General features: G+C 42.6%; 3 protein-coding genes across 4 annotated transcripts; 2 read left to right on the top strand and 1 right to left on the bottom strand.

The window, feature by feature from the left end:
- The first annotated feature begins 219 nt into the window (after positions 1–219).
- Positions 220–4,893, top strand: LOC119216816 (mediator of RNA polymerase II transcription subunit 26-like). 2 transcript variants are annotated; one of them, XM_037469961.2, is made up of 3 exons: positions 220–608; positions 1,591–1,668; positions 1,771–4,893. In XM_037469961.2, exons 1-3 carry the CDS (start codon positions 537–539, stop codon positions 3,334–3,336), a joined length of 1,716 nt encoding a protein of 571 aa, XP_037325858.2. In that variant the 5' UTR covers positions 220–536; the 3' UTR covers positions 3,337–4,893. The 2 variants fall into 2 exon arrangements, with proteins under 2 accessions (XP_037325858.2, XP_037325859.2); XM_037469962.2 differs by having other exon boundaries at positions 221–608; positions 1,594–1,668; positions 1,771–4,892.
- Positions 4,894–5,333: 440 nt separating this feature from the next.
- On the top strand, positions 5,334–13,145 carry slc35e1 (solute carrier family 35 member E1). The gene is made up of 6 exons (XM_037469483.2): positions 5,334–5,705; positions 7,340–7,410; positions 9,905–10,042; positions 10,371–10,496; positions 10,590–10,835; positions 11,942–13,145. Exons 1-6 carry the CDS (start codon positions 5,378–5,380, stop codon positions 12,167–12,169), a joined length of 1,137 nt encoding a protein of 378 aa, XP_037325380.1. The 5' UTR covers positions 5,334–5,377; the 3' UTR covers positions 12,170–13,145.
- Positions 13,146–23,568: 10,423 nt separating this feature from the next.
- Positions 23,569–26,277, bottom strand: LOC119216544 (prostaglandin E2 receptor EP4 subtype-like). Its single transcript, XM_037469484.2, has 2 exons — positions 25,387–26,277; positions 23,569–24,644 (listed from the first exon to the last, which is right to left on the bottom strand). The coding sequence occupies exons 1-2, from the start codon at positions 26,140–26,142 to the stop codon at positions 24,309–24,311; spliced, it is 1,092 nt and encodes a 363-aa protein (XP_037325381.1). The 5' UTR covers positions 26,143–26,277; the 3' UTR covers positions 23,569–24,308.
- Between the last annotated feature and the right edge of the window lie 481 nt (positions 26,278–26,758).

Here is a 26,758-nt window from a genome sequence, read left to right as displayed (position 1 = left end):
ACTCTTGGAAATAAATCATATATAAAGATTTTACATACACAATGGAAGTATCCATACCCATAAAAATACAACTTATTTTACGGTACGAAACAGAAGAACTCAAAACACAGTATAAGGACCCTTTGTCGTGTAGACCAGCACCATTGTTTAAAATAACATGACATATTTCCATGTACGTGTGCATATTTCTCCTGGGTTCCTTCGCAGAACGGATGTGAACAATTGATTACGTAACATTCTCCCATGATGCTCTACGCGAGCGCCTCACAAAAAGCCCAATGAGTCGACCGAGGAGGAGCAGGCTGCCAGCCGAGGGGGGTAGCCGATACCCGGGGAGGCTTCTCGCTGCTGTCGTCCGAATCACTACATTGTGACGGCAGCGGATTAAAAAAAACAAACGAACAACAAAAGGCATCATAAAACATGGTGCTCATTCCCAGAGAAGACCTCCTGTTAGGCCTTTGACTGTCGGCAGGTTTGCCACCGCCTTTTCGGGGGATTCCGCTGTCTTGAGTCCGTCCTGACACCGCCAGGCGATGACAGCGGCTACGGCCACTCCGCTGGTGATGAGAGACCGGCTTCTACAGGCCATCGACGGCCAGAGCAACGTGAGTACAACCCGCTAGCTTCCAGAAGACGAACCGGGCGCAAGAAAGGCGAACAACAAGGCCGAGCGGACTCCGGGTGGACCAAAGTGGGGGGTCGGCGGTGTGTTACGAGTTAGTGTTTCCCTGCTAATTCGCCGGCTAACATCACTGTTTAGCTCAAGTAACTATAAAGACGGACATTCCAGCGCATAGCTATCTGACTTCTGCTGGCTAATGGGTATGTAGCCATGTTAGCTTTTTTCACATTAAAAGACTGGCTTACTTGTACCAGCAGCTAAGTGTAAGGGTCCATCCTGAGGTCGTGCCCCTTAGTGACAGAGGCTTTGATTCATTGGAGCTTCAGTATGATCAAGGGAACTTCACATTGATTGAGTGATCACATAGTTTCTCTCTCTCTCTCTCTCTCTCTCTCTCTCTCTCTCCCTCTCTCATATGCAGTTTAGTCTGTTGAGATTATGAAGACAAATTTTCTGATATCTAGCTTGATGAGCTGTAGCTTTGCCGATTTGGAGACCTTTGAGCATTGCATTTTGCACAGTGATGTATACTGATGTGTTCAAAGATTGAAGCACATTTTGCATATCCTCTGCGTAATTATGATCACAGATGCTTTCAGGATATATATTTAATAATCTTTATTACAATGACTTTATACTTCATTCAACATTGATGCCAACATCCAAAACCAATCATCATTGACCACATTCCCTATCTTGTTGTGGGATGAAATGGCATATTTGCATGCAAACTCAGTTTGTCAGCCTGAAACCAATAGTACTCTTTACATACAGGTGCGCATCTGAAAGTCTATTCAAATTGTGCCTCAACCTTATAATAACTTTTCTTTCTTTCTCTGGGGATTTTGAGAGGGGCCACTGAGGTTATCAATCATACACACTGAACAACATCTACATAGAAACAACTAGGAGCTGTGATAATGCAAATAATAATTTGTGATGTATAAACTTGTGCGTCTTTTCAGCAGATATGCAACATGGTGGTAGTTATGGAGGTGATCTCCTTTTTGGAGAAGTATCCTATCACCAAAGAGGCACTGGAGGTGAGTTGCATTGACACATACAGTATGTGAATACAAAATGACTTGCAATTGAATCCTGCGTGGTTATAGTTTCATTTTAAAACCGATCTTATCTCCTTGAAGGAAACCCGTCTTGGCAAGCTTATCAACGATGTCAGGAAGAAAACCAAGAACGAGGACCTTGCAAAGAGAGCCAAGAAGCTCCTGCGAAACTGGCAGAAGCTAATTGAACCAGGAAAGGGTGAGGCGTTGTCCAAAGGACCCAGCGGGGCATCATGGACTTCCAATGGTGGTGCTCATCCCTTCAGCTCCACTACAGCTGCCACCATACCATCAGGTAAAACGGGTCCAGAGTTGAAGAACAGAAATGACTTCAACAACTGCTACACACCGAGGGTGGAGAAAATGAGCAACAGAAAACGTAAGGGTGAACAGAAGGAAGGACAGCTCATACCAGCCAAGATATCCAAAACAACTCTTAACGACAAAATGCAAAACATCAAACCGCTGTCAACCAATGGAATTGGTGGTAGCTCAGAGACTACAGATACTTGTGCACATCAGTCTCTGGACAAGGAGATTTCTGAGCCTTTGGACAATGACCGGGTAAATAAAATCCCAGTCAATGCTGTAAAACCTCATCCAAGTGCCCCAGGACACATCAAGCCTCCCAGCACGTCGTCTTTGCTCAAAGCATCAGTTTTGCAGCAACAAGCCAGACAGGAGAAGGCTTTCTCCGGTGGGCAGAATCGACCCAGAAGCCCACGCTGTTCCTTGCACAGTCCTCAAACTCCAAAGCAGGCAGCTGTTATCAAACAGACTGCGTCACCAATTCAGGGTCTTTCTAGCCCCAATGTTAGACCTGCATCTGTGGACACCTCTGGGCTGGAGCCTTCCATTCAGCCTTTAAATGCTTGTGTTCAAGGTTTGCACACAGGCTGTTCAGATTTGGGTTCTCCAAGCAGGCCTCCCAGTACATCTCTTTGCAAGTCTTTCGCCTCGTCCTGCAGTGATGTGCACAGATTGGAAGATGATGGGGCAGTTGGCAATATAGAGAAAAGAAAAAGACCGAAATATAGGTCTAAGGATCATGGGACATCTTTAGATGGACAGAACATAGATGATGGCACTAAACCTGTCCGGTTAAAAGACAGAAGACTTACCTTTGACCCTGTAACAGGACAGATAAAATCCTCCTTTCAAAAGGAGTCCAGCCAGGAGGGGGTTCGACAGGTCCACAGACCCGAGACTCAATGGTCTGAGCAGCCGAAGCAGATCCCACCGGTCCCTCCCAGTCCCTTCCAGCAGACAGACTGGAAAGAGCTGTCGAGGAGCGATATCATCCAGTCGTACCTTAGCCAGCAAAGTAACGTGCTGACATCGTCAGGCGCAAACACCCCGGGTGCACACTTTTTCATGACAGAGTTCTTGAAAAAAGAGGAGCCCCGAAGTACAGATTTCAAGCAAACCCATGTGTTAGCACCAGAACTCCCAGTCATAGATTTACCGGGGGTTAGCAGAGAGGTCATCAAAGAGGACCTGACCAAATTACACAAGCAACACTGGTCCGGAGTTAATGGTTGCTACGACACAAAGGGTGTTTGGTATGACTGGACAGAGTGCATCTCTTTAGATCTGCATGGAGATGAGAGCAGGTTGAACATACTGCCGTACGTCTGTCTGGATTAAATCTGGGGTTGGGTTTCTAAATTGGAAGTTGTGAACTTCCTTCAGCATGTAGCGGAGCAACTCTGCAAGCCTGAAGGCCCTTTCAGTGTAAGCTGCTGTTTTGCACCATTGGTGAAAGTGGAATCTGTGTGCTGTGTTGCACATGGAAGTGGAATCAGTGTTTTTAATGGAGTTTTTGAACATAGTTTTGGGACAGCACGAAGAACCGAGGCTATGCATTAGCAAAACATTTAGTGTTGGCTGTTTAGTAACTGTATAGAAGGAGTTCCCAATAGCCTGCCATTCTTTTATATTGGAAAGGATCGCACATTACACTGCAGTTTCATTTTATTCATGTTAGGTTATTAATGTGCCATGTAGAATGTGACTTTACCCAACTCTTTGTCCACATACAATAAGTCCATTCTGCAGTTTTATCTCTTCAACTGAATTATCGTTCAATAGAGAGGAGTAATATTATTGGAGCAGATAACTTAGATACGTCTAATGAGGTTTTTGCTTGCTAGTGCATCTTGATGACAGCTTTTTAAGCTGAATTGAATGCAATCTTCAAGGAGCCATCATCATTACCATTGGTACTAACTATCTGAAGAACTACAATGTTTACCCTTTGCAAAGCAGTCTTGTGCAGCCACTTTTAGCTGACTTTAAAATATTTAAGTATTGATCTTGTGTTTGAATGCGATGCAATAAAGTAAAATGGGTCCGGTTTGGAAGAATCAAAAGAGAGGTCTGTGTGGTGGTTGAAAAATGCACATTGCTGATAATGAAATGTGGCTTTCATGTATATTTATTTCTATTTACATAATCATTATAAGATTGTTCGTATAGCCTGAACAATATCAATTTGTTTTGATTCATTGGTCCATAGATGCAGCAGTAAATCCAACCTAATGCTGCTGTACACAGGAAACTGACATTCTGTATTGTGAATTTTATTTTATACTTGTCTTTTCCCTTTACTGTGTATTTAGGCTATAAAGTATCAATTGAAATGGCAGAGCAGTTAATGCTACTTGCTTACATCTTTGTACTGTCAGGAGGAACTGGGATATACGTTGACATGCTGGATAAAGTACTTAATATCATTCCTGTAGATATTGTTTGCCTTATGGAAACCTGGGTTTTCCCTAAATACAGAGCCTTAGTGAATGTACAGAAATTAGCCTTTTGTGTTCCATTGAACGCAGAAGAGAAAATATTTGCTACTTAGTCCTTTTTAAGTGGACATGTTATGTGTTAATAAAAAAAACAAAGCGCTTTATTTGTCCTCTTTGTACTTGTTTATTGCTTGCTTTTTTGCAAATACAATTGTAGCTGTTTTGATTAATTTAACAGAAAAATGATATGTCCCTTATCATTTATATAACTTTTCAACCTTTTAAGCAATGAAACATTCCTACTCTAATGTGCTATTTTGGTTTGTCTTTTGTGTGTCTCTTTTGGGCTCTTTCTGTGAAATAAACGAATTAACTGTTATGCCTTACTACTAATCTAATGAAATGATCTATAATTATTATACAACCTGGTATTTAGATATGGCCCTAAATGCAGTATTTTCCAACCTAAAGTCTGATGGTCTTAATGTATTCTATGGCAAAATCAGGGAATATGTGTATGACTTTTCCATAACTTATTCACCCTGACGCCTGAGATGATGAGTGGCATTTAAAAAACAAACATAACATTTGTAAAATGTAATTACATGAACCTGGTTATGTATATTGAATATTTCTTATTTTCATTTCAGAATTGGCAATCACGTTTGGTGCTGCGAAGAACTTTCAAGGGTCCTTTATGCATTTATTAATTTAGATGTAAATTTCAATGATAGATGAAACCACCAAATATTTCACATGTGAATGGAGCTCTGGAGGACTGCTACGTTAACTTAATAAACGCATGTCCTTTAAATGCTTTTATTCTGAAGCGTGTCACCGGAAGCCGTGCGTACCCTTCCTCGTCGTAGTCGAGCAGCGCCTCCCTCCCCCGGTGAGCCGCACGCCCACACCGCCGGTGACTCGTCACTCCGCGCTGGAAGATGGCTGCGGCGGACCGGCCCCCTGTTAGGGAAGGGATCCGGATAGTTTTTCTGTGTATGGGCTGGTACACGGTCAGCTCGGGGGGAAACATCGTTAACAAAATTATCCTCAATGGATTCCCGTACCCGGTCACTGTCTCTCTGTTTCATATTATTTCCATCGTCGTTTTCCTCCCGCCGTTGTTGCGGGCATGGGGAGTCCCCAAATCAGAACTGCCCAGCAAGTACTACCAGTGGTACATCCTGCCTTTGGCTTTCGGGAAATACTTTGCATCCGTGTCGGCTCACTTCAGCATATGGAAAGTACCAGTTTCGTATGCGCACACCGGTGAGTCGCCTATGACCATTTGTCTTAATGCGAGGCCACCCGCCGTAACTCGATAACGTGTCTGTAACCGTCAGCTGGTGTTAGCTTCATGGCTAACGCCGGACAACTCTGCGGCACCAACGTTTGTTAACGTTAATTAACTCGCTGTCGGGCCCCGCATTGGTCTGGCATCGTGAAGGGCCCGAGAGGACGTGCTTTTGTGGAGAAAATGAATCTACCTCAAGTCCTCTAACTACAAATGTATGAGCTTCAGGCTCTATTTAAGAGTCACTGACGTTAACTTGCTCTTGTTAGCTAGCTAGCCAACTTAACTATAGCTCATAATAGTTACTACGTCAGGGGGAGGGTCCATTACTGAACCCGCTGTGTTGCGGTCTCCACCTTTTGATCCGGATAGTGATCAGATCCCGATGTAACGTTAACTCATGTTGTTCTAAGGCGCCTCTCTTCTAGGTAACTTGGCGTCACACCACGTCAAACCACGTTAGTTCAGTTTGATACAAGTCATTTCGTCCCTTAAATCCTCCTTTAATGGCAGTTATCTTGTTTTCGGAGATGTTCATTAACTTCAGAAGTGAGATGTTGCATTACTTTTTTAAATCCTATTTCTATACGTACATAACGTACATGTATGTTTGATAGCTACTCCTACACACGTACATGTATGTATGTATAGTAGCTGTCATACGTTAATTAGGGCTTCGTAAATATACTGCCAACTGAGGGCTCATATAAGTGAACTTGACATTGCACCCTATACACAACTTTAAAGAACCTTTGTTGTCTTGGCACCTCATTTGGTTCAGTAAAATGTGAGTCCATTATGGTGAATGAGCGCTCATTAAGTCTCAACTGGTTTTACAAGCTCAAACTACTCCAGTGAATACATCCCATCAGCTTACACCAGTACTTTCACACAATTCTTTTGTACAATACAATTTGAATTGATTATTTTGTTTTTCTTTCAACATTTAACTCTGGTAATTGCAATTACACTTTGATATTGATCAATGTTTGTTTTTAACGTATGGGGATGATCTTTGCGAGCGAGCTAATTTTCTGCAGTATTTCAACAGCCAGTGGAAAAATCCCAGTGGATTTCTTTTGAGGGATCCAGGGCAATGTTCACTTCAGCGGTTGGCCTACTAAGACATCGTACAACCTATTTTAAATACCCACATGCTCAATGTCATAAAGCTTAATGGCACCATGAATTGAAAAGACACTTTCCATATTTCTGCATTTGTTTCAGTTAGGTATACCAAATAGGCTGCCAAACAGGCAATTGAGTGTTAAAAAAGCTGTACCCATGATTTAAAAAAACTGATGACAGTTGCAACTCCTCTCTCTAAATCTTTGAAAGTTATGATCAGTTGCTGATTCTAGTTTTGATGCGTTACGATCTTCTAGATGTTTTTTTGTATTGAATATTAAACAAAATCTTGTTCATTGTAGTTAGTATCAATGACCAGGACAAACCCAAATGTAAGGAAGGTGTGTTTGATGGAGACTTTGTCTTTTGACCTCTGCCAAACCTATTCAGATGTGTACTCTGTCTGAATGGTGTTATGTGTGTCACAGAAACAGTGCTACACTTCCAAGCTGACATTGTCCTTTGTTTTTTTTCTTCACAGTCAAAGCTACAATGCCAATATGGGTGGTGCTTTTGTCAAGGATTATCATGAAGGAGAAGCAAACCACAAAGGTGAGAGGGTTGTTGCACAAGGGCCGCTCTGTTTAAGCCCGCGGCCTCGCTGTCTCAGACTGAGCAGTGGTGATGTGGCACTGTACCGAGTGTCATATTACGGCTATCTGCAGGGGCTTTACTCCCTTAAGTTGATCACATGTTCTTTTGGAGGGGTGTATTCCTTAACTTTTTACCTTTTTTTCACCTTATAAATCCCTGAATTTACTCAATACATTTCATACCATAGGAGCTTTGTGCTGCTTCTGGAGAGGCGTCAGGTAGTTTCCAGTGCAGAGTATAATTCTAACTAGATTTTCTGGTCTCTAGAAGACGAATGACCTGTAAGGCGTGTACACGACGTACACTCATTGTTTGACTAGGATTTATTTTTTTAATCCTTCAAATAGCTCTGTTAGAGGAAGGAATCCAGTTAAAGTATGAAGATATTTTAGTATTCGGCTATCGATTTGAGTGATTTCTAGATTGAAAAGTGGCAGGTTTCTTTCTCAGGTTCCCTGAAAGTAGCCCAGCGTCTTAAATAAAGTGATGTATCTTTTTTTATCTTGGGGGTTTCCTTCTGTGGCTTGATGCAAAGCTTTAGAAATGAAGATAAGGGGATTCTGTATTTGAAGGGTCCTTATATAATGTTGGGGTTGCCTGAAACTGGTCATTTGACCAATGTTTTGTTAACCGGAGCCAGTCTGATTAATCAATAGTAACAACATTTGTGTGTACTCATTTTATTAAGCTGTCACTGGCAAATGCCGTTCTGAGATCGGTTGACGCCCTTCAGAAAAACGAACCTTCGACTTTTCAATCCCCGCGCTGCTGATTTATTGTGCATTGATTGCGATGGTGGGGATTATGGTTGGATGCACTGGTGGGATTAGATCAACAAATTGATTATCTAACTATATTAAAGCTTTAACTTGCTGCTCTCTTATCAAAGACAAATCAGATCTTGATGTAGAGAAAGCCTTAACAAGGGCGTTTGACGTTACATGTCACTTAACTGACGCTTTTATCCAAAGCAATAAACAATAAGCACATTCCAACCATAAGGATTCAAACCCAGAAGAACAAGAAACAATGTGCAATTTCTTACTTACTTGTTATAGATAAGAACCATTATAAGTACAATTTAAGTGGTATCATTTGTTCGTGTTTTAGTCGAGGATTAGTCTGAAGAGGTGTGTCTTTAGTTTGCGGTGGAAGATATAAAGGCTCTTTGCGGTCCTGATGTCATCAGAGAGCTCATTCCACTATTTGGGAGCCAGGACAGCAAAGAGTCGCGATCTAGTTCGAGTGCTTTTCTCTCAGAAGGAGGAACAAACAGATGCAGTGCAGGATGTGCGGGATGTAGTGTTTGACCATGTCCTGGATGTAGACATCTTGGGAATATAACAGAAGTTTCATCCTGTTGGTTGAACATCTTGTAGTCTAGGTTAGCCAAATGTGAATTAGGGCCCCTTTTGAGTCTCACAAGAGGGCGCCGTGTTTACACTCGAACAATCGACCGCTCAGTATTTAGACGGGCAGAGTCCGCGGACCCGGGCGGAACGCGGATGTTGATGACGTTTCTGTGTGACGAGATCTTGTTTGAGGAGCAGCAGGCCTCACTGGGCTGTACTGAAGCACCGTAACATCACGACCAACTACTCTATTCAATACAAAGTATCTTCCATCAGTGTTTTAGTACTTGACTCAGCTGTGGTAAATGCCAGCCGTTCAACCATCAAAATGCATGAAAAATACACAGAGCATCATAAATGTTGGAGTTTATGGTGGAGCCACCTCACAAAAGTGTGCTTGAGTTAAACATACTTTGTTTTATCTGCATGATCTGTGTATTTACATAGGATATTATTGTGTAAGTTCCTCTCTCACACCACATCCTGTTTTAAAATGTTTAACCGTCAACAGGTTAACAGTCAACAGTTTTGGGAAGAGTTTAGACGTGTTCTGGCAAAAACAAATTTCCTCCCAGTTATATATATATATATATATATATATTATTTTTTTTTTATTTTTTTTTATTTTTTTTCGAGACAAATTACTTATATATACGCAGTGCGTCTTTGGTGCAGTTTTCTCAGTGTCTCTGTGTGGTTGATTTGAGAACAGAATGGCTTAGCGAGATGGGTACACAAGAGGGCTTCATGTTTGTCTCATGAATCGTTTCAAAATGCAAATCTTGCCGTAACGGCCTGTTGTGTTTGTGTGGTGTCAGATAGAAGAGTTAGTATTTTTTTGAGAGGTTAAAATGAGGCTGCTCTTTGAATTTGAGGTCCGAGGGACGTTGGAACTACAATTTCTATGCAAAGATGTTGGAATTGCATTTTCTATGCAAATAAATACACTGTTATAATGACTGTTTTATGACTGCACAGATATTACTATAACAAACCACACAACATTGATTGATTGATTAGGAACCAATCCCTGATGTAGCGATTGCTGTTTTGACAAAGCTGAAGTGTTGACTGCATCTCCGAATGTTCCTTCTTCGTAGGTTTATGTATCGCTCATCCCCATCATTGGAGGAGTGCTGCTGGCCACGGCGACTGAGCTGTCCTTCGATGTGTCTGGACTCATCAGTGCTCTGGCTGCCACGCTGTGCTTCTCTCTGCAGAACATCTTCTCCAAGAAGGTAACTCCTACTCAGGCGGGTGGGAGTGGGTGGCCTGGAACTGAACCTCCTGGTTTGTGAACTTGTGTGAACGTGCGTTAAAGTGGTGTTTTAAAGGAGAAGTGGTTTTGTTAAAAAATAAAAAAACAAAACACGGATATGGCAACTGATTTCACAAGGGTGTTGCCATTTGGTACAAGCACATCACACATAGTTGAATCTGTCATGTTGAGAAGGTTTTAGTGAATAACACATCAGCTAAACTTCTAATTCTAAAATCTTGAACGCCTTCGTGCAGTCGTTTATTTTTCTAACTCATTTTTCTAAATTGAACCTTTCCTACCCAAAGGTGTTGCGCGACACAAGGATCCACCACCTACGGCTGCTCAACATCCTGGGCTTTAATGCGGTCATCTTCATGGTGCCCACCTGGGTTCTGGTGGATCTCTCTGTGTTTCTTGTAAATGGAGATCTGGTGAGTAACGGCGCTGTCTTTTTCATGACGATAACGCGGCTGTGCGGCATCCGGGCGTGTTTTGTGACTCCGACCGTGCTGCTGTCCTTCCAGGCCGACGTCTCCGAATGGACAGGGACCTTTGTCCTCCTGCTCATCAGCGGATTTTGCAACTTCGCTCAGAACGTCATCGCCTTCAGCGTGTTGAACATCGTCAGCCCGCTCAGCTACGCCGTGGCCAACGCCACCAAGAGGATCATGGTCATTAGCATCTCGTTGCTGATGCTGCGCAACCCGGTCTCCCTCACAAACGTCATGGGTATGATGACGGCCATTGTCGGGGTCTTCCTCTACAACAAGGTGAGACGACCCAACCGCTTGGATGAAGGAAGGGGGATTAAAGGAGGGAAAATTAGGGAAGCAAAGACGAGAATCATTTTTCTCTCTTCAATTAGCCGTCTCCAGTAGTGCTGATGCACATGTAACAAACTAATATAACACTAAATTATTCTGCAGTTATTCTTGTTTTTGAAAGTGCTGCCATGGACTTACTTTGTGGCAATGGGAAAAAAAGAGACCGGTTTCCATATTACCGTATTTTCGATTCATTGAAGCCGCACTGGATTATAAGGCGCACCTTCAATGAATCGCCTATTTTAGAACTATTTTCATATATAGGGCGCACCGGATTATAAGGCGCATAGAATAGAAGATACTGCAGTAAAACATTTGACTGGGGTTGCGTTATGCATCCACTAGATCGGGCTCTGCTAAATCAAACGTTATTAAGCGTTCTGAAAACTCTTCACTCCCTTGTTGTTCAAACGTTAATGTGGATATTAACAATATCTCTGAACCTCCAACTTTCGTTCTTGATTAATGAAAACATTCTTGGCAAATACTTTCGTCCATCTTGCACCGAGAGGCAGCGCTGGAACAGACGGTGGCGCCTCGCGGCGGCGCATCAGCTCGATCCCGACATCCAACTACGAGCTTTTTAACTACAGCAACTAATATACGCTATTGGAGCTGGAATTACCGCGGCTGCTGGCACCAGACTTTTCCTCCAATGGATCCTCGTTAACCAGTATGGATCAACCAATAAACCAATTGATCCATATACAAGGCGCTTCGGATTATAAGGCGCACTCTCGTTGTTTGAGAAAATTAAAGGCTTTTAAGTGCGCCTTATAGTGCAGAAAATACGGTAATTGTTTTCCAGAGCAGCCTATTGCCACTGGGTGCGCTTTATAGTCAGGGAGTATCATTTCTTTCTTAAACTGCACACTGCTGGAAAGCAGCTTTTCCGCAGCTTTCCACATCTTTCATTCTACTTGAATGTAAATGGTTAAAGCTTCTTCTTGGGCAATCATTTGACCCACCCAAACTTTTTAGGACCCACGCTGCAGTGCTGGAGGACCAACTCCAAAGAGGCCGGTAGTTTAAACTGTCTTCTCTTCCAACAGGCCAAGTACGACGCTAACAAGGAGAAGAAGAAGCTGCCAAGCACCCATCAGGACCTGGTATCCTTTGACAACCCGGTGCTAGAGAAGCTGCAGGCCAACGGGTCAGTGCCTTTCCCCCACGGCTCAGAGCAGCAGCACAAATGGAACAACGTGCTCACCGACCACTTCCAGTACAGCCGCCAGGCCTACACGTCAAAATACAACAGCAACCACCAGTACGTGGTGTGAAGGAGGAGTCTGTCATAGACATGACTGTGTTGCCGCCACCCTCCCCCCATCCCCCCTCCAGCAGTGGGACACAGCTTTGCTCCCAACATCAGACTGAAGGCAAGCGCTGTTTGTTCTGGATGGGGACAACAAGGCGGCCGGTGGCGTGACCTCTCCCACTCTCCTCCGTTTGTAAACTTCACTTCCTGTCAGGTTTGCTGTGTGTCATTGTTTATTTATTCGTTTGGTACCATCTGTGTGTGATTGTTTAAGAGGAAACAACTTCAATGACGTGATTTGAGGAATATGTCACAGCAGGTGGACATGTGCAAGGTAGCTGATGAATTTTACCCGTACTGTCTGAATAAGTTTTGTTTTTACAACTAGCCATCGTTTTTTGATTTAGGGGTTATTTTATTCACTTTCAGATGAAAGGATGTCAGCTGTAATTGTTGGTGAAGGCTAACGCCAAAACAAAAGTCCTGTTACATATTTTTAACAAACAAACAGCAGGAAACTGTAAAAATGCTGGTTTGGGGCATTTGGTATTAAGCTAATGATGTGAAGACAAAATATCTGTCGGAATCGTTGACCTAATTCGTTCTTACGCAATGCATTCTTTAAACTCTTCATGCAGATGAAACTGACGCTCATCAGGCCAAGTCTTCAGATTTGATGCCATAATTAAGTAGGGTTTTTTTCCCTGATGCTGAATCCACGGATGGCAATGTTGGGGTCACCAGGAAGTTGATCTCTGTGGTTTTAAGTGAAATACGGTTTAGCGTTTGAATAGATTGTCTAACTTTAGTTCAGTTATTCCCCCTCATGATGGATTGTGATAACACTTGTGACCTTCTGACTTTGTTCTTGAGCCCCCACAAAGTCAAAATCCATAACGGAATTCCTGCAAAAATAAGGACAATTCCCATCAGCCTGAGCTGTACTCTGTGTTTAGCGTTAGCATACAAGCATGGCATACTAACACGGTGAACATGGTTCATTTACATGATGAATTCCGCATGCTAGCATTGTCATTTTGGGTATGTTGGCATGGCAACAGTAGCATTTAGACTGCACTCACTTTCCAATGTCCCTCAAAAGTACGATTAAAGTGCCTGATGAACAAAAATCCTTAAAAAAGGAAAATAGTAATAAAATGAAACAAATCTGCAAGAAACTGGTGCTCGAAAACTTGTTGCCAATGAGTGAACATTGGGTCCTGGTCAAAAAGCGTTCTAACCGCCGTCGTTCCATCACACCCACACACAGCCTCCATGTCTTTAAACTAAGATGAACTCCTGAAGTGAGACCAGTTCTGTCACCCAGAATTGTCAATGACCTATCAATGACCACACATCTGTCCTTCACCCCTACGGAGCAATTCAGTTCACTTGCTATCATGGAGCATATATCTAAATTCACAATTGGATTTAGCAAAACCAAGCCTTCTTTTGGCATGCGTACTGTAAGAATTCTCATGTTCCATCTTTCTTAGGGAGTCTATCCATGTGAAAATATAATAAACGTTAAAATGTATAATTTTACATTCCTCATTGATTATTGGGAGATTTTCTCTTCTATCAGACTGTTCTCTTCAGCCTGAACCAAAGCTTCATCGTACTCCGTTTCTTTCCCTTTTTTTTCCTTCTTTTTTTAAACACAGGTTTCAGTTTTCACATTGTAAAACAAAAAAATGTGAAATGCATTGTGATGTTCTGTCAAGTGACTTTAAGGTTGTGTTTTACTTAAAAGCTTTTTTCTTTATGCTGGTGGCAGGCGGTTCAGAACAGATTGAAAATGAGACATTCATGAAATAATGATTTTGCAATTAAAGATTCAACTGTAATTGAATTATTTTTATTGTTATTGATTGTCTGCAACGCTGAAAACTAATAATCATTTAAAGAAACGTGTTTAACTGCTTGAAGAACTATTTCATTTAGGAAACCTCAGTCCCTTGCTGCTCTTTTTGCAGGATAACTGAACGCCGAGCACATAACTGCAGCATCATGAAGTTGCTTTTTTGTTGGAAATCAACATAGTATTTGTGATCTCTGATGAATACCACGATCACATTATTTAGTCTGGAGGAATACCAGCTCAATGGGCTCGAGACAAACTAGTATCAGAAATATGTTTTTGCTCTACATTTAAAACGTAAGTGATGAGATAGTTTGCAGCTGACATTCTTTGTAAGATCTCGGGAACCAATAACTGATACATTTCTTTTCCACGGTCTGTTTTAAAGAAAGATCAGGTTGGTGGTTTTCTTATTACTTATGACCATCATTTTCACTGACCTAAATAACTAATATGGGAGTGTTGCTCATGATATAGATGGCGCTCTGATTATTTGGTTTGACAGTAAATACGGTTACTTTTCAAGCATCAAAGCACCAAAACGTCACACTGATTTAGCGGGTGGCTGCAGGACCAAGTGGAGCCTTTTAAACCAAACACCGCTTACAGAACACTACTGGCTATTATTGCTCAAGCAAACATTGAGAGGTTTATTTCTCTGTAATATCCCACTTTTTGCTGTTTACGCAAATAATCAGATGTCTAAAAATACTAAATGATTACTTGTCAAACTAATCAATCATGACTTCAATGCTACATCACGTACATTGACGGACCTGCTTTTGTTATTGAAATTGTGTCTTCAACAGGTGGATTTTTGATAACGTAGAAAGCTGATTGTCTCCCAAATAATTTTGTAAAGGTCAAATAGGGAAATCTGCTCCTTTTCTTTTTAAATCATCATTAATGCTTTCAGAAACAATCAACATTAGCTTACTAGGAACACTTCAATAAGAAATAGCTTTTCACGGCTAAAATAAAATGCAGACTTCATCTGCCAATCGGATTCACTCAATCTGGTTGAGGTCTTCGTACACCCCTTGTGTGATTAGATAAAGGTGTTATCTGAAAATACTTAACATCAAAACATATCAATAGCTGAGAAATGTGATTTAGTTTTTCTTTTTTTTTTTACAGCAGTGAGACATCCAAACTATCAAATAAATGAACAACAAAACCTTTAAACTCTAGAATGTAACATTCACATGCAACCTGCAGAAAGGAAAACGGTACGAGTCTCATCCGACCCTCTCGTGGTCGACCAGCTGCAGTGAATGTTTTTAGACTTTTGGATTTGTACATTTTTTTCTTCCTCATGTTGCCAAAAGCTTTGGGAAAAAAGTGTAACACCTTAAGACAGGGGCCTTGTTTGCAGGTGACCAAGATAAAAGTCCTCAACTATGACATGGAGGACGTGTAGTTTGTTTCCTTCCAATTTGTACCAATCTGTCTGTTTCTGTACAGTGAGCTGAACTGGGAGAAAAATGTGGATGTTTGGTCTCCTGTAAAGCTTTCGACTGGGAAGGAGAACTTTACTTTATAAACATGGTAAAGTTATTTTTGTCCGTCTGCAATTGATCTCCAAGCAGACTTTTTACCTAACTGATGTTCATCGATTTTTATTTATGTCCAGGTACAAAAACGTTGTACAGAAGTGCAGCTGTGCACAGTCTTGTCTGCTTATGTTTAGTAAATAGTATTTTTAGATGTTGGGGAAGGAATAAATGAATTATGGAATACTGAACAAAGTGAATTTCTTTATTAATGTATGTGTACATTAAGCTTGTATTAACCCTTATATGCAGATCGAATACAGAATTATTTTTCAGCTAAACTTGAATACAAATTTTACGCTGTGTCACATGTTGTTCGATTTATGAAAGCAGGTGTTAATCGCGTTTTAAGCTTTTTAAGGTTTCAGGTTAAAGAAACCGTGTGCTGTCCTCTGCCTGCATCAACGAACTAAGGCCATATATTCCTGTTCAACCTGGTTAACTCATCTGAATATCAAGACACGTCAAATGAATATGTGAAGGCAACTGTCTGTAGCTGGAAAGTTTGCTTAATTAACTGTTAAAATCATCATCACAGCAGTGAGGCATGTCAAAATATATGTGCAGTTCAACAGCAAATAATCTCCCCTTCTCATTCTAATCTCTTAGTCCTTAAACCGTTCGGGAGTAGAAGCAGCTCTGCAGGAGGCTCCTAGGAGTCATTTTTACTAACATCCTGAGAAGAAAGTCTTGCAGATGAAGCTCAATTGACCCTGTCATGATGCTACAGTGCAGGTGCATCTTAGCGGATGAAATACACCCCAGTGAGCACAAGACGTTATTTCAACGTTGAAATATGGTTGAAATCGGGTTGAAATGAGGTCTGAACGTCTAAGACCTCATTTCAACGTCTTTTCAACAAGCGAAAAAGTGCACGAAACATCAACGTGCTAAAAACGGGTAAATTTCTCGATGATGTGTCATGTTGTAACGTAAGGTTGAAAGAGAGACGATAATATCATTAAGATTATCATAATAATGAATGAACTGGTCGGCGAAATTTGGTCTACGCAAAGACGTGATTTCAACGCATTTAAAATTTTTCTTAAAACGTCATGAATATGGAAATACAGAGTGTGAGTCTGTTACGCCGCCACCCCGGCTCAGGAGAGGAGGCGTAACAATATGCTTTAAGGACAAAATAATGCGGGCCGTTTCAAACATTAGTTGAAAACACCTAACTCTGATCACATCTGTAACGCGCATGCGCAAGTTCTTAGACGCTTGCACCGGGTGCAGCGCGAGGGGAAGTGTGTCCGGGAGCAGAGCGACGTAAACGGGCTGATACAACCACGGCTACCGGCCCCAATACTCTGTAAGTACGTGAGTGTTTGAATGAAGCACACCTGGAACTATAACCAGTTATTTTACTTGTGCTGCCCACTCGATACGGGAAAGACTGTTATTTTGGTAAGCTAGTTAGCGTTAGCGCAGATAGTTTGCTAGTTAGCATGCTAGCACGCTAGCTTGGAGCATGCTAGCTCGAAGCATGCTAGCGTTCAACATGAACTGGACCAAAAGTAAACCTCACAGAGTATTTTCCGTGTGTTTGGTGTTGCTTATGCGTTAGGTTGTTGCTGTACCCATATCATAGTATTGCCGTTCCCATTTCATGTAGAAAATACACGTTTTTAAAGCAACGCGGCCTAAACACAGATTGCAGGTGAATTCAACAAGTTGTGGCCTGTAAACAAGCCAACACATTGTAAGTTACTGCATGCTTAAAGCAACATTGTAAAGTATGGTACTGTATAATATACCTGGAAATGTTACTCCAGAAATGCTATAAATGGTTTATAATGTCATAAGTAAACAATCTATAAATAAGGGTTCTCAAACACCTGCTGCTGTTATCATTATTAAACTTTTTTATTACTGTCATAAACCCATATTACACACTTTGCCTTTTCCCTAAAGTCTTTGTTCTTCCCTCCTCACAGGTTCCTGTGGATGGAGGTTACATCTGATGGAGTTTGTCCCTGCAGTTGTCCTGCCTTACACCTGGTGTACTACTATATATTTGAATAATTTCTGTTGTAGGAATTGAACGTACTGTACATCTTTAAGTTGTTCTTTCTGTACACAGCTACTCAATTCAATTCATTTTATTTTGTATAGCCCAAAATCGCAAATTACAAATTTGCCTCAGAGGGCTTTACAGTCTGTACACATGCAACATCCTCTGTCCCGAAACCCTCACATCGGCACAGGAAAAACTCCCCAAAATATGAAAAAACCCTTCAATGGGGAAAAAAGGGAAGAAACCTTAGGGAGAACGTCAGAGGAGGGATCCCTCTCCCGGGATGGACAGACTGCAATGGATGTCATGTGTACAGAATCAACAATGTAAAAGATGTACAATACATTCAATTTCTCTAACTGAAATGATACAAGTAATTGCAAGTAGCAGAAGAGGTGTACGGCAGGACCACTGCAGGGACAACCTCCATCAGATTGAACCACCATCCACAGAGGCTTCTGTGGGGAGGGAGAGCAGAAAGATGTTAGTTTTTGATGACAGTAATATGAGTCATATTTAAAGTAATGATGATGGCAGCAGCAGGTGTCAGCAGAGCCATGAGCCAGCAGTCAGAACCGGGGTCCGCACGAAACTATGATCCACGGAGACCTGCTAGGCGAGAAAGCACAAAAAACTCCCGGAAAGAAGCTTAATTAGTGATGTACATTAATAAAACAAAACATGGATGATTGTGGGAGGAGAGAGTGAGAGTGTGAGAGTGAAAGAGGGGCTCGGTGTGTCCTAAGAAGTCCCCCGGCAGTCTAAGCCTAGAGCAGCTTAACTAAGGGCTGGTCCAGGCTAACCTGAGCCAGCCCTAACTATAAGCAATATCAAAGAGGAACGTTTTAAGCTTTATCTTAAATGAACTGACCGAGTCTGCCCCCCGGACTGAAAGTGGAAGCTGGTTCCACAAAAGAGGAGCTTGATAACTGAAGGCTCTGGCCCCCATCCTACTTTTTAAAACTCTAGGAACCACAAGTAGCCCAGCATCTATGGAGCGTAGATGCCTTGTAGGGCAATACGGTGTAACAAGCTCTTTAAGATAAGACGGTGCCTCACCAGCAAGTGCCTTGTAGGTGAGGAGAAGTACCTTAAATTCTATTCTTGATTTAACAGGAAGCCAGTGCAGAGAAGTTAATACAGGAGTTATATGATCCCATTTCTTAGTTCTTGTTAATACACGTGCTGCAGCATTCTGAATCAGTTGGAGAGGTTTAAGCGATTTACAAGAGCAGCCTGATAACAAAGAATTACAGTAATCCAGTCTAGAAGTAACAAATGCATGAACTAGTTTTTCTGCATCACTTTGAGACAGGAAGTTCCTGATTTTCGATATATTCCGTAGATGAAAAAAGGCAGTCCTTGAAGTCTTCTTTATATGAGAGTTGAAGGACATATCCTGGTCGAAGAGAACTCCAAGATTTCTGACGGTGCTGTTGGATACCAGAGCAATTCCATCCATAGAGACTGTATCACGTGACAGCTGACTTCGAAGGCGCTCTGGGCCTATCATGATAACTTCCGTTTTTTCCGAGTTTAACATCAGGAAGTTGCAGGTCATCCAAGTTTTGATGTCTCCAAGACAGTCCTGAAGTCTAACAAGTTGGTTGGTGTCTTCTGGCTTGATCGATAGATACAGTTGAGTATCGTCTGCATAACAATGGAAGTTTATGCGGTGTTTTCTGATAACGTCGCCCAAAGGAAGCATGTACAGGGTAAATAGAATCGGTCCAAGCACAGAACCTTGTGGGACTCCGTGACCAACAATTGTGGTCCTCGATGATTCACCGTTCACAAACACAAACTGGGATCGATCCGATAAATAAGATTTAAACCAGCTGAGTGCAGTTCCTTTGATGCCAATCAAGTGTTCCAGTCTCTGCAGCAGGATACGGTGATCGATGGTGTCAAATGCAGCACTGAGGTCCAGCAATACAAGAAAAGATACAAGTCCTTGGTCCGATGCAAGTAGAAGATCATTTGTAATTTTCACCAGTGCCGTTTCTGTGCTGTGATGCATTCGAAATCCTGACTGGAAATCCTCGAACAAAGCATTGTTTTGTAGAAAGTCACATAATTGATTCGCGACAGATTTCTCCAGGATCTTAGCGAGGAAGGGAAGATTAGAGATGGGTCTGTAGTTAGCCAACACCTCTGGAGCTAGGGTAGGTTTCTTCAGAAGAGGTTTAATTACAGCTACCTTGAAGGACTGTGGTACATGTCCTGTCAACAAAGACAGATTCATAATATCCAGTAGGGATGTGCTAATTAACGGAAAAACTTCCTTAAGCAGCTTAGTTGGAATCGGATCCAGGAGACAAGTGGAAGAGTTGGATTTCAAAATTGTAGAAGTCAGTTGATCAAGGTTGATGGAAGAGAAACCATCCAAGTAGGTATCAGGGCCCACGGCTGCATCCAAGGATCCTACATCCGCGGACGGGTTGGCTCAGGTTGGGGGTAGTAGACCATCAATTTTCTCTTTGATAGTCAGAATCTTATTATTGAAGAAGTTCATAAAGTCGTTACTACTGAGGTCCACAGGAATACACGGCTCGACAGCGCTGTGACTCTCTGTCAGTCTGGCTACAGTGCTGAAGAGAAACCTGGAGTTGTTTTTATTTTTCTCGATTAATGATGAGTAATAGGATGCTCTTGCGTTACGGAGAGCCTTCTTATATGTTTTAACGCTGTCTTGCCAAGTTAGCCTAGATCCTTCTGATTTGGTGGAACGCCATAACCGCTCAAGTTTCCGCACAGTTTGCTTTAGGTTCCGGGTTTGAGAGTTATACCAAGGGGCGAACTTCCTTCTTGTTGCCATTCTTCTTTTGAGGGGAGCAATACCGTCCAGTGCCATTCTCAAAGAGCCTGTGGCAGTATCGACAAGATGGTCGATTTGTGACGGACTGAAGCTTTCACAGGAGTCTTCTGATATCTTGAGACAGGACACTGAACTTAGAGCAGAGGGAATGGTTTCTTTAAATGAGGCTACAGCGGTGTCCGATAAACATCGACTGTAGAAACCCTTGGCAGGAGGAGGAGATTCCGGCAGTAGAAATTCAAAGGTTATCAGACAATGGTCGGACAGGAGAGGGTTCTGTGGAAAGATTGTTAAGTGTTCTATCACAATACCATACACAAGAACCAAGTCGAGGGTGTGGTTAAAACAATGAGTTGGTTTGTTTACAGTCTGACAGAAACCAATTGATTCCAGCAAAGAGAGAAATGAAGTACCAAGGCTGTCGTTATCGACATCCACATGAATGTTAAAGTCACCCACTATAATTACCTTGTCCGTTTTAAGGACCAAACTCGTTAAGAACTGTGAAAATTCACATAAAGATTCAGAATAAGGACCTGGGGCCCTGTACACTATTACAAAGAGAACCGGCTGGATTATTTTCCAGGTTGGTTGTGAAAGACTGAAAGTCAGACTTTCAAATGAGTTATAATCCAGTTTAGGTTTAAGGTTTATTAAAAGGCAGGAGTCATAAATAGCTGCCACTCCACCCCCTCGGCCTGTGCCTCGGGGGATATGAGTATTAACATGACTTGGAGGAGTCGCTTCATTTAAGCTAAAGTACTCCCCATCCGATAGCCATGTTTCAGTAAGACAGAAAATATCAACATGGTTGTCAGATATTAGTTCATTTACTAAAACAGCTTTAGAGCACAGAGATCTAATATTCAAAAGACCCCCTTTAATTCTCCTAGTTTGTTGCACAGTTGTATTGTTACATTTAACTTTTATTAAGTTATTAAATATAACTCCTCGGTTGTTTACCTTTAACTTAAATAACGGTGTCCGTGGGGCAGAAACAGTTTCTATAGAGTTAATTACGCTGAGTGACTGCTCGGAATGAAGCGCAGAGAAGTGTGTAAGACTGCGACTCTGCTTCCTGGTCTGAACTCTGGGTCATGGATTAAGTCCATTAAGAAACTGGGTCAGGTTCTTAGAAATGAGTTGAGCTCCATCCAAAGTTGGATGGATGCCGTCCCTCCTAATCAGACCAGGCACTCCCCAAAACGTTTTCCAGTGATCAACGAAGCCCACATTATTTACTGGGCACCACCTCGACAACCAGCGGCGGAATGACGACATGCGGCTATACATGTCGTCACTGATCAAGTTTGGGAGGGGGCCAGAGAAAACTACGGTGTCCGACATTGTTTTAGCGTATGTACACACCGATTCCACGTTAACTTTTGTGACTTCCGAGTGGCGTAACCGGGAGTCATTACCGCCGACATGTATTACAATCTTACTGTATTTACGTTTATCCTTAGCCAGCAGTTTAAGATAAGACTCAATGTCGCCCGCTCTGGCCCCGGGGATACAAGTGACTATGGACCCTGGTTTCACTAACTTCACGTTCCTCAGAATGGAGCTACCTATAACCAGAGTTGGCTTCTCAGCGGGTGTGTCGCTGAGTGGGGAGAAGCGGTTTGAAACGTGAAGTGGTTGGTGGTTAACCGTGTGCTTCGACTTAGACTTATGCTTATTCCGGACAGTCACCCAGCCTCCCGGCCGCTCGGGGGTTGCCGGGGGACGGTTAGCAGGAGCAAACGATACGTCTATGTGGTCCGCACCGACTATAGGAGATGGCTGGTTAACAGCGGCTACCTCCATGGTGCGGAGCCGTGCTTCTAACTCACTAAGCCTCGCCTCCAAGCGATCAAATATACTGCACTTCTTACATGTACCATTATCCGTAAGGGAGGCAGAGGAATAGCTAAACATGTGACACACCGAGCAAGAGAGAGCAGGGGAGGTAGGGAGGGAAGACATCACAATGTTAGCTGCTAAGCTAATGCTAAAAGAGGTAGCGCTAACGCTAAACAACGTCTAAGCAACTATTCGTTTAAACGACAAAGTGCTGGACGGTGAGGCGTTTAACAACGTCTCACGTAGATAATTCGCCGCTTGTACTGACAATATCACGACAGAATCAACTTGGTATCGCTAGAGCTCTGAAAAAGTTCAAGACATCAAACACGCTGTCGACTCCTCCACTGTTCACCCTTAAGTGTTGTCCAGTTGAAGGGAGTTTTATCTGTGCCGATGTGATGGTTTCGGGACAGGATGCTACATGTTTACACACTGTAAAGCTCCCTCAGGATTATTTTTCATTTTGGGTTGAACAAAATAAAATGAATTGAATTGAATTAACTTATTGACTAGAGGCATCTGCAACTGAGGGGTGTTCTGCACATTCTGAATCATTGATGTGACGATGAGGGAGACGGAGCTGATTTCAGGTATACGATCCGGATTCAAGTGACTCAGAACCAGATCTTGTTACAGAATCTGAAAATGAAGTGCCAATGATTCAGAAAAATGGTTTACAAACACTAAATTCTAAACTAACTGGTTCATGTTGTTGCTTCACTTATAATTTCATAGTTTATTTTCACAAAATATAATTGATTTTTGTATTCTGTTTTGTATAGGAAAACTGTTTAGTGTTATATTGATATGAATAAATACAAATTAATCAAATTGTGTTGTCCTTGTTAAGGGCTGTTGACATGATTGTCAACAGTTGATTGTGTGTAACTTGTACTTTTCCAGCGAGCAAGTTATCCGTTGAAAAGACGTTTAAAAGACGTCTATGGCCCGACGTTGAAAAGACGTTGAAAATTGGTTTAAAAGTGAAAGTTGTTTCAACGTCTATTCGTAGACGTTGAAAAGACGTCTATGTTTAGACCCGTTTTCAACGTGATTTTTAATATCGGTGGTAAACGCACAAATGTGGACGTCATTTCTTTTTACACCTATAAAATAATGCTATAGCACAAAGTAGAGGACGACATTTTACCGTATTAAAAATCACCTTGATATGCGGTCTAAATATAGAGGTCTTTTCAACGTCTACGAATAGGCGTTGAAACAACTTTCACTTTTAAACCATTTTGCAACGTCTTTTCAACGTCGGGCATAGACGTTGATTCAACGTCTTTTCAACCAAAAAATGTTCACTGGGACAGGTCAGGTCAGCGCCAATGTGGTCAAAGTCCGAAAAGAACAGTGACGCATTGAGTGTCCATCCAGTTTACATGGAGTTAAATTCCTCAACTGAAACATAATCTGACCATAAAACCCAAAAGCTGCTGACCCCATTTGGTTCGGAGTTGAATGAGTTCATTGTCAGGATCGCTGTATGTTTAAGTTAATGTGAAATATCAGAAGAGGGTTCAAAGCTGATCGGCACCATCTGATCACAGCAACATGAGATGGAAATAAAAGACACCAAGTCTCACGTTCGTATCTTTAATTGGCTCAAAACGTGAATATATCACATTTAGCTCCTGATGCAAAACAAACAATTTTAACTTATTGTTGTGCATGGCCGTAACTTAGGGAGGTCTAAACCTATGACAAAACCTCTAGTGAAACAGTATGGTATCCATGCACTGTTGTATGAAAACATGGCTTACAGCACAGAATATTGTACCTTTCATTAACATCAAAGTACAGCTCATCGGAGCCCTGATCGCATGAGGTGAAAGGCACAAACTAAAGCCTTGACCGCGTCTTACTGCTCTTCACTAATAACATCCAAGTCACACGGTTCGATCCGTCCTGCATCTCTGCAGGAGACGTCTGTGAAACCGCAGATGAGAGGCTTATTTTAGTCGAGGTCCCGTCCCTTTCCCATCCCTCTGACAACAGCTGTGAGACGGGAGTCAATGCATCGAGCTGCTCGCGGCACGAGAGAGCGCCAGATGTTCAGAGACCGCGTCCTGAGTCTGTTTGAGTCTGGCAGAGGCTGTCTGCATTGTGCGTCGCGGATTTGACGGTCGAAGGCAGCTGGGCGGTGATGTTTGCGTTGCCGATCTTCGCCGTGTCTTCGGGATGAAACGGATTCACCGGTGTTTTGGGCAATGAGCTCCTGCGAGTCCTCCTTCCTCGCCGCGTTAGACCCAATATCCGCTGGAACAGGGACCTCCTCAGGAGGATGTAGATCCAGGGGTCGAGGATGGGGTTCACGGCGGCTATCCGGATGGAAGACAGGTCCGCTTCGGAGTCTTCTTTCAGAATGAAACAGTTGTGAAACACGCGGATCTTTGAAGAGGAAAAAATGTGTTAAATAAATAAGGTTTTTAAAATACACTTAAATATCAACTGGAATATTTCCTAATTTTCAATATTTGTCTGGCACCCCACTCAACCAAAAGTGTACCATTCCTCAATTTAAGATGAAAAGTGAGCAAACGTTATTTTAACCATATATGATGAGCTGTAGATCACTGGTTGTGTTTGGCTTGTGCAGACAAATACATTTCAACAGGTCAGAGATGTCTATGAATAGTCTGCAGTAAAAATGTTATGATTTTCTTCTCACAGTGTTTGATTTGGATGAATTTAGACTGTCTAAGTCCAAAGAGGCAAACCTGTTTTTAACAGAATATTTGTTCTACTTGAGTTTTTACATTAAATGTTTACTATTCTTCTTTATTTATCCAACCAATGGGATTACTTCAGTTACACACGAATTGGCTTAGAAAACATACTATTTCACACGAAATGCATTAGATTCTACTACCCAGATTCTGTCTACACAATAATCCACGAGTAACACAAATCCAAGTGACACGTTTATATTTGTACTTGAGTTCTACATGCATGAACACTAGCTGTCAAAAGTTTGGACACCTTTTCTTATTAATTTCAATGAGAAAGCCCCTGCTAACCATTGACTGATACTTTGCCTATTGCATCTATGCTCCTTTTAATAACGAATGCAACGTGACTAATGGCTGAACCCTTTATATGTTCAACACATAACATCAATAAATGAATTCACCACCAACGGGGCCGAGCAGACCAGAACCACCACGGAGGTCGTCACCAGTACCGCGATCATCTGCGTCTCCGCAGTGGAGGACAGCGCCGTCCGCCTCTGGCTGCCCCTGGTGACGGGCCGCCGCGCGCTCCTCCGCCGCATCAGCAGCAGCGCCGAACACACCGCCAGGTTGAGCACGATGGTGCCCAGGATGAGCATCAGGCTGACCACGCCGTACAGGGCGCAGTACGCGGCGGCCACGGGCTCGGGTGTCCTCCAGTTGATGAAGCACCACCTGCCGGATTGTTGCAGCTCGCTGACCGACGCGCCCATCGCCGGCAGGCAGCAGAAGAAGATGTGGCTGATGTAAATCAGGAAAAGGAACTTCAGCGCGAAGCCGCGGTCCACCCGCCACCGCTGGTAGGTGTACGGGCAGCAGATCGCCAGGTAGCGCTCTGCCGCCATGGCGCATATGATGCTCAGTCCTGTCAAACCGAAAAACAGCAGCAGGAAGGAGTGAAACTCGCAGACACGTGGTATCATGAGCACCTTCGGGTCCAGGTAGTCGGCGATGGTGAGCGGACTGGCCAGGCAGGTGCCGAGCAGATCCGTCACCGCCAGACCGCACACCAGCGTGTAGAAAGCCGACGATTTCTTCTCCCGTATCGATACTGAGAGAACGAATATTGCGATTAAATTCCCGATGGCGCCTCCGGCAAACATAAAAATCGGTAAAGCGAAAGAGTCAGGTCCGTGCGTAAAGTTGGTTCTCTCCATCGCGGAACGCGACGGTAAACTTGTGTTCCCCCCAATCTTGTCTTTTGTAGTTTCACTATTTATTGACGTCTCATCCCTCGTCTGCTTCCCAGCATTCCAGTTAGAGTTTGGTCGAAGCGCACATCTGTGAGAGGAGAGGCGGGGCTGTCTCTCACATAGTGAACACCCATCCGCCCGGATGGATCGGGTGGTTTGACCGCAAGCGATCAGCGTAATAGTCATAGCAGCCGGTCAGCTGGTCGACTCGAGTAAATAAATAGTGATGAAAGCTTCAATTCCGTGGAGTCATATTTTCGATGAAAATAAATGCATCATTTCAGATGAGATGCGATTTTAATCAACTTACAAGTTTCATAGTGACACGTGTGGTCATTGTATGCCATCTTAATAATGTAGTTTGTTTTACTGATATCCTTAAAAGGGTCAGTTAACCCAACGTGTACCTGTAGATTCCCCTCGATATGAGCGGACCAGGGTTATATTTCATAGCATTAAATATCATAAAAGGTGTAGGAATGAAAATATATTTACTTTAATTCTGGTTAATGGACCCCCGGGCTTCCTTTCGTGGTGTAATTCATGCTTTTGTGTCTTTAAACTATCAACGTGTTTTTTT

The sequence above is a fragment of the Pungitius pungitius genome, chromosome 7, assembly GCF_949316345.1.
Source record: "Pungitius pungitius chromosome 7, fPunPun2.1, whole genome shotgun sequence".
NCBI lineage: Eukaryota > Metazoa > Chordata > Actinopteri > Perciformes > Gasterosteidae > Pungitius > Pungitius pungitius.
Note: the sequence above shows the minus strand (reverse complement) of the source record. Positions and strands in the feature narration are given on the sequence as shown.